Source organism: Eutrema salsugineum, unplaced genomic scaffold (assembly GCF_000478725.1).
Source record: "Eutrema salsugineum unplaced genomic scaffold, Eutsalg1_0 scaffold_1, whole genome shotgun sequence".
Lineage (NCBI taxonomy): Eukaryota > Viridiplantae > Streptophyta > Magnoliopsida > Brassicales > Brassicaceae > Eutrema > Eutrema salsugineum.
The window spans coordinates 3,390,629-3,396,387 of NW_006256909.1; the positions used below are offsets into that span (position 1 = coordinate 3,390,629).

The following is a 5,759-nucleotide window of genomic DNA, read 5'->3' on the forward strand; positions in this document are numbered from 1 at the left end:
TGATAAGTTGCAAACGACCTGCATATGAAAGTGCTCTAGCTGTCCAGCCACTGATCTTAGTACGGATCTTCTCAATAAGGGGCGAATAATCAGCTTTCGACATCCGCTTTGTAAGCAAGGGAAGCCCCAAATAGCGAACAGGCAGAGATCCTGAGCCAAATGGGAATGCATTCTCTAATTCTTGGCGTTGGTTCACATCAACTCCAGCGAGGTATAAAGTCGACTTTTCCAAGCTGATTTTGAGACCCGAAGCTACTGCAAATTCATCAAAAACTTTGATGATCCCTTCCATAGAGCGCTTCTTCCCATCCGAGAATACCATAATATCATCTGCAAAGCAAAGATGTGTTAGATTAAGAATCTTACACTTCGGATGAAAGCCGAATTTCTTTGCTTTTGCAGCCTCATCAAGCATCTTAGATAACACATGCATACAGATCACGAACAGGTATGGCGACAAAGAACAGCCCTGCCTCAGACCACGCTGACTTCGGAAAAACCCCGCCAATTCACCATTGACCTGAACTGAGAATGATGCAGTAGACACACACAGCATCGTCCAATGAATAAACTGTTCTGGAAGCCCCAGCGCGATAAGAGTATTCCTCAAGAAATCCCACTGCACCGAGTAGATATATCAATTTGCGTAGCGCATCTCTGCGATATCGATGGCTTGTGATAGTCTTTCACCAACTCTGAAGCTAATAGAACATTTTCTATTAGTAATCTATCCTTTACGAATGCAGACTGGTTTGGGGAAATAAAATCTGGAAAAATCTGCTTAAGACGGTTTGCTATGATCTTGGAAATGACTTTGTAGACTACATTGCAACATGAGATTGGTCTGTAGTCTTTCATTTCCTGAGCTGCTTCTTTCTTGGGAATCAACGCTAGGATAGTGGAGTTGATCCCTTTGGGAAGGAAACCCTTCAGAAAAAAGGACTGGACCGTCACTGTAAAATCATGACCAACAGTCGGCCAGGTTTGCTTAAAGAACTCGCTGGTAAAGCCGTCTGGGCCAGGCGACTTATCATTGGGCATTGCAAACAAAACCCCCTTAACCTCCTCTGTACTAACCTCTCGAATGAGACAAGATTTATCTGAGTCGGAACACTGTATTGCAGTAACTGTTCAAGATTTTCGACTGATGGGCTGATGTAATCAGCTGGAGTGGCCGAAAAGGAACATATACATGTATGTCTTATAAAATATTGTATACTACTTGCTAGCATTTTTTAACAAAAAGATCGCCAAACCCTGATTAAATCACTATTAGGATATTTTTAGGTGGATAGATGAACTTACATATATATGTTTAAATGGAAAAAGACCAATTAGAATATTTGTGTTGGGAATAGGTAAAAGACAACAACGTTTGAAATGAAAGAATAGTGGTCGACCAAAATATTAACTTTTATTTTAAGTAGATTTATATTCAGCTTTAACGTGAAAGAGGCACATGAAAATGAATTGGTTTTCTAGGGCTGAGAGAGGAACCCACGACGACACTAGTTAACGATGTGTGCGTCTCTCTCTCTCTCATTTGTGAGGCAGCTGATTTCTCTTGCGTGGTGTGGGTCCCTGTCTCATCATTATCACGTTCCTTAAAACTCACCCTACAATCTTTCAACTTATTTACTCTATTGTCCCCAGACCAATCTCCCTTATGGTAATTGGTCAATAAATCAACGTTTTGATTTTGATTCTGTTATATGGATTTGCAGCTCAAAAGGCTCTATAATGTAGCCCAAAGAATTAGGATCCTGGAGTTATGGACCTTTAAAAGTTCAAATGATTTACTCTCAGCATATACTTTAAGTTTGTTGTCAAATGGGAATGATTGCATAAGATTTTGGACCTTTAAAAGTCTTATCCGGTAGTAACGACTTTTTATCAATTTCTCGGGTTGTGTTTCAATGAAACTAGGCATAGATTGGTCCTTTCTCTTTTATAAGTTACCCCATTCCTCTCTTCTGTTTGTTATCCTGTCAGTTCTTGTGCATAAATGCATAGACCCACTCATTGTGACAATCACTGTAAGTACATATTTCCTTAAACACGTGAAATTATATTGTTGTTGAACATTAGTGATTACATATAGCATAACTATAAAATTGATATCTCTGTATAGTACTGCGTTATGACTTTAAACTCTTCAACAACATATATCCCTCTTTTGCTATGATGACAACATATAATTCATTTATTAAAGCAGTTTGTAAGTTGTAACTGCCATATTGCTAATTAAGACTAATGATGCTTTGTTTATATATAACACATGTTCGTTTGCGAAATAAATAAAAGCATGATTGCTATAAAAGGTAACGATAATTACGAAATCGGAAAGAAACGGTTGGTAGGCTAAACCCAAAATTATCGTTATTACATACTGTATTTACATGCTCACCTACTTTGCATAGTCATTAAATTTGCATCCACGAAATACTAATGGTTTCGCCTAAAATCAGGTTAAATGTCACGAAGTTTCCTTTTAAAAAAAAATCGAGAGAAAAAAACTCTATGCAATTTATTGGTATGCAAGTTAGTTATAACCGAATCATTAGCTTATATAAACACTATGAACATATGACTAACCAAAGTGAACGGGTTCGATCAAATGTTAGCTGATGCTGTTCCTTCTTTCTTTGAAAAATGAATTGGCTTACCTAACTATCTAAGGCCCTCGAACATAGATTTGATATTTGATTTATCGATGCTACATTTCCATTCGATGTTTTTCTCTTAAGGTTCCGTACTCTTGAGCAATCATTATCTTCTATAATTATTCTCAAATCATACAGAGTAATTCAATTAGAAAAACACACAAAACCCTTATCAATAACTAATTAATCAATCTATATACATTTCCACCAAAATAAAGTTTACAATCTTTTTGTCAAAGGAAATGAGTTGGGATCAATGTAGAATTGTAGTAAAAGTCGAATGTGATATGAATACAAACGTATTAATTCACTGAATTAATTTTTTTTACATACATGAAAAGGACTACTTCAAAGTCATTTATGACTAGAACTCCAAGCAACTCCAGGAACTAACATTTTGGATTTCAATTAATTAGATCCAAAAGGTTTCAGCTTCTTATTCCCTTTTTAGGTTTTTCTTCTCTTCTTTTCACATGTCCTTCTAGGTCAACTCGATCATTAGCCAAGTGAAACTGTGTCACATGCGGATATTTCCCAAATGGAACATTTCAGACATTTACACTCCCATATATGTTGCATCATGTTATTTGCCATATTAGTCTAATGGTTGCCTTTGGGTCGCAACTCGCATGCATGTGAAGTACTCCTCGTTGTCTACTATCTAGCTATAGCTGGAACAATCAATAATTTTTAAAAGTATAAATAAGAACTATCCAATCCGATGCAACTGAAGTATGTATATGAATCATTGACTCCTTTCAATAGACTCATATATGTGTGTATATTGCATAAAGATTTTATCCAGTAGTGGGTATATTTAAAGAAAAGTTTATCTCAGAAACATTAAAATAAAAGAGTGCAATTTCACTTAAATGAATAACAAGCGATCTGGCTACCCCTAGCATTAGTCGGAAAGCATTTCGGATAGGTAGTGTGGTGGCCCAATTGGATCTCATGGATCTCATGGTCCGTTAACTCGAGTTCGCTCGAAGCTCATGGTATCCGTTGAACCGTTGAACCAGGGAGAAGTCCACTCTATAACACTTCGGTACGTTCTTACCGGGGCCGACCGGATCAGCCGATAGGTTTATCAAAAAAAAAAAAATCACACTTACATTTGCGAAATTCTTTCTTCCACAGTCGTTGTGTTTAGTTTGCCATTACTTTATGATTACTGCCGTTGACTATCATAAAGGTGTAAGGGTGTCTGCTAATCTTTATGTATATGCATCCCTCATTGTATAAAACAAAGAAAAGCAAAAAAAATTGAGTTTTCTCTATAATTTTAATGGAACAAACTAAAATACCAATATATAATCAAGAGAGGAGGGGAGAAAGTCGTCTTTTTTTTTTGTCGGTTTGATATAACTAGTCAACTTTTGATGCTGTGTGGTCAGTAAACTACTTCAGGCTACAAAGAACTTTCATAAAAAGGTTAAATGAGTCGTCCAATGTAAAATTGTAAAATGATCACTTGGTCAGAATTCAGAATTAATAAGTTACAAATTCATTCGTCATACAATTCTTTTAATTTACAATATAATAACATCGATTAAAATGAAGTGTTTTGGTTAGGAGGAATTAATTTTTTTTGTTCGTTTACCCCAAAAAAAAAAAAGAAAAACAAAAAATTCTGTTCTCACAAGTTATCACATTCAAACCCACATGTTGATTTGATGATAAAGAAGTAAAGAACTTAAGAGAATGATTTCGACTTTTAAAAAACCACTTTCTCTTTCCCTCCTTTATGCAGACAGAAAAAAAGGAAACGAAATTAAAGACATCTCCATTAGAGAGAGAGATAAAGATTCGAAGATAAATCTCACTCGCTCGCTCTTCGTAAATCTCAAAGATCTCTCTCTCTCTCTTTCTCTATCTGAAGTATTTTGTTAGGGAAATGAGAAAGATTCTGCAACTTCTTCTTAAGGTCTCTGTATTTCAATACATATCAAGTGTTTCTGCTTCTACTGCATTTCATCCACCTGCTTCACAGCCTTCTCTCTCCCCTGTTTACACTTCCATGGCTTCCTTCTCTCCAGGTATCTCTCTCTCTATCGATACTGATTCTGCTTCTTTCTTTTATTGTTTGTTATGGTTTTGGTTCTGGATTCATTTATTTACGTGGGATTTTTCGATCATTTGCTGATTACGAATTCCTGATAGTTATGATTGCGATGTGGTTTTGTTTACCATTTCGTTTTTTTTTTCTTGGTTTTATCTGTGTTTTCAACTTAAAAGTTCGAAAACCAATGTAACTTTGATTTTCAATTATTTATGATTATACGTAAATGCTATTTATTTATGATCATAGGCTGTCTTCTACGTATCCTCTTATCAGTTATTTAATTGGACTGGCAAATTTTTTAATTTTTTTATATATAATTTAGATCCGTTTGGGGAATTCGAGAAATGATTTTGATTAGAATCTAACTTCAGGATACTCGAAATTCCACCATGGAGAAGATGAAATGAAGGAAAAATCTAAAGAACCTTTTTCTGGGTTTCTTTGTTTGTTTTCTGATCTCAGGAATCCAAATGGGCAGAGGCCAAGAACACAAGTTAGATGCACACAAGAAACTTCTAATCGCTCTCATAATCAGCTCCTCTTCACTAGGACTTGTAATTCTGTTTTGTTTATGCTTTTGGGTTTATCGGTCTAAGAAATCTCCTAAAACCACCAAGAACTCAGGTAAAAATCTACTTTTTTTTTTTTTTTGTTTCACCATACTAAAATCAAGAATGAAAAATAAGTTAACTTACATTTGTAACGAGTTTCTGTGTGTTTGGATGGAAACTCACTGATCCCATATGGTATCAAATTTTCGGACCTTGCTCTCTGTGTTTTATTTTTGATGTCTAAATTGGTTTTGTACATGGGGAAGAGAGTGGGATTTCATTATCCAAGAAGGGTTTTGTGCAGTCCTTCGATTACAAGACACTAGACAAAGCGACATGCGGTTTCAAAGACAGCAATCTTGTAGGACGAGGCGGTTTCGGATTTGTCTACAAAGCCTGTCTAGACAATCACACTCTAGCAGCGGTTAAAAAGATCGAAAACGTTAGTCAAGAAGCAAAATCCATACATTCGTCTAATCT

The 5,759-nt window shown here is 35.8% G+C and overlaps 1 protein-coding gene across 1 annotated transcript in view; it reads left to right on the forward strand.

Moving 5' to 3' along the window:
• Positions 1-4,463: 4,463 nt before the first annotated feature.
• LOC18030263 (probable receptor-like protein kinase At1g80640) overlaps positions 4,464-5,759 on the forward strand; it is a 3,333-nt gene continuing 2,037 nt past the window's right edge. Inside the window, exons 1-3 of the mRNA XM_006412465.2 lie at positions 4,464-4,702; positions 5,191-5,352; positions 5,546-5,759. Coding sequence (XP_006412528.2) covers positions 4,561-4,702; positions 5,191-5,352; positions 5,546-5,759 — 518 coding nt within the window. The 5' untranslated portion in view covers positions 4,464-4,560. The remainder of the gene's footprint in view (positions 4,703-5,190; positions 5,353-5,545) is intronic.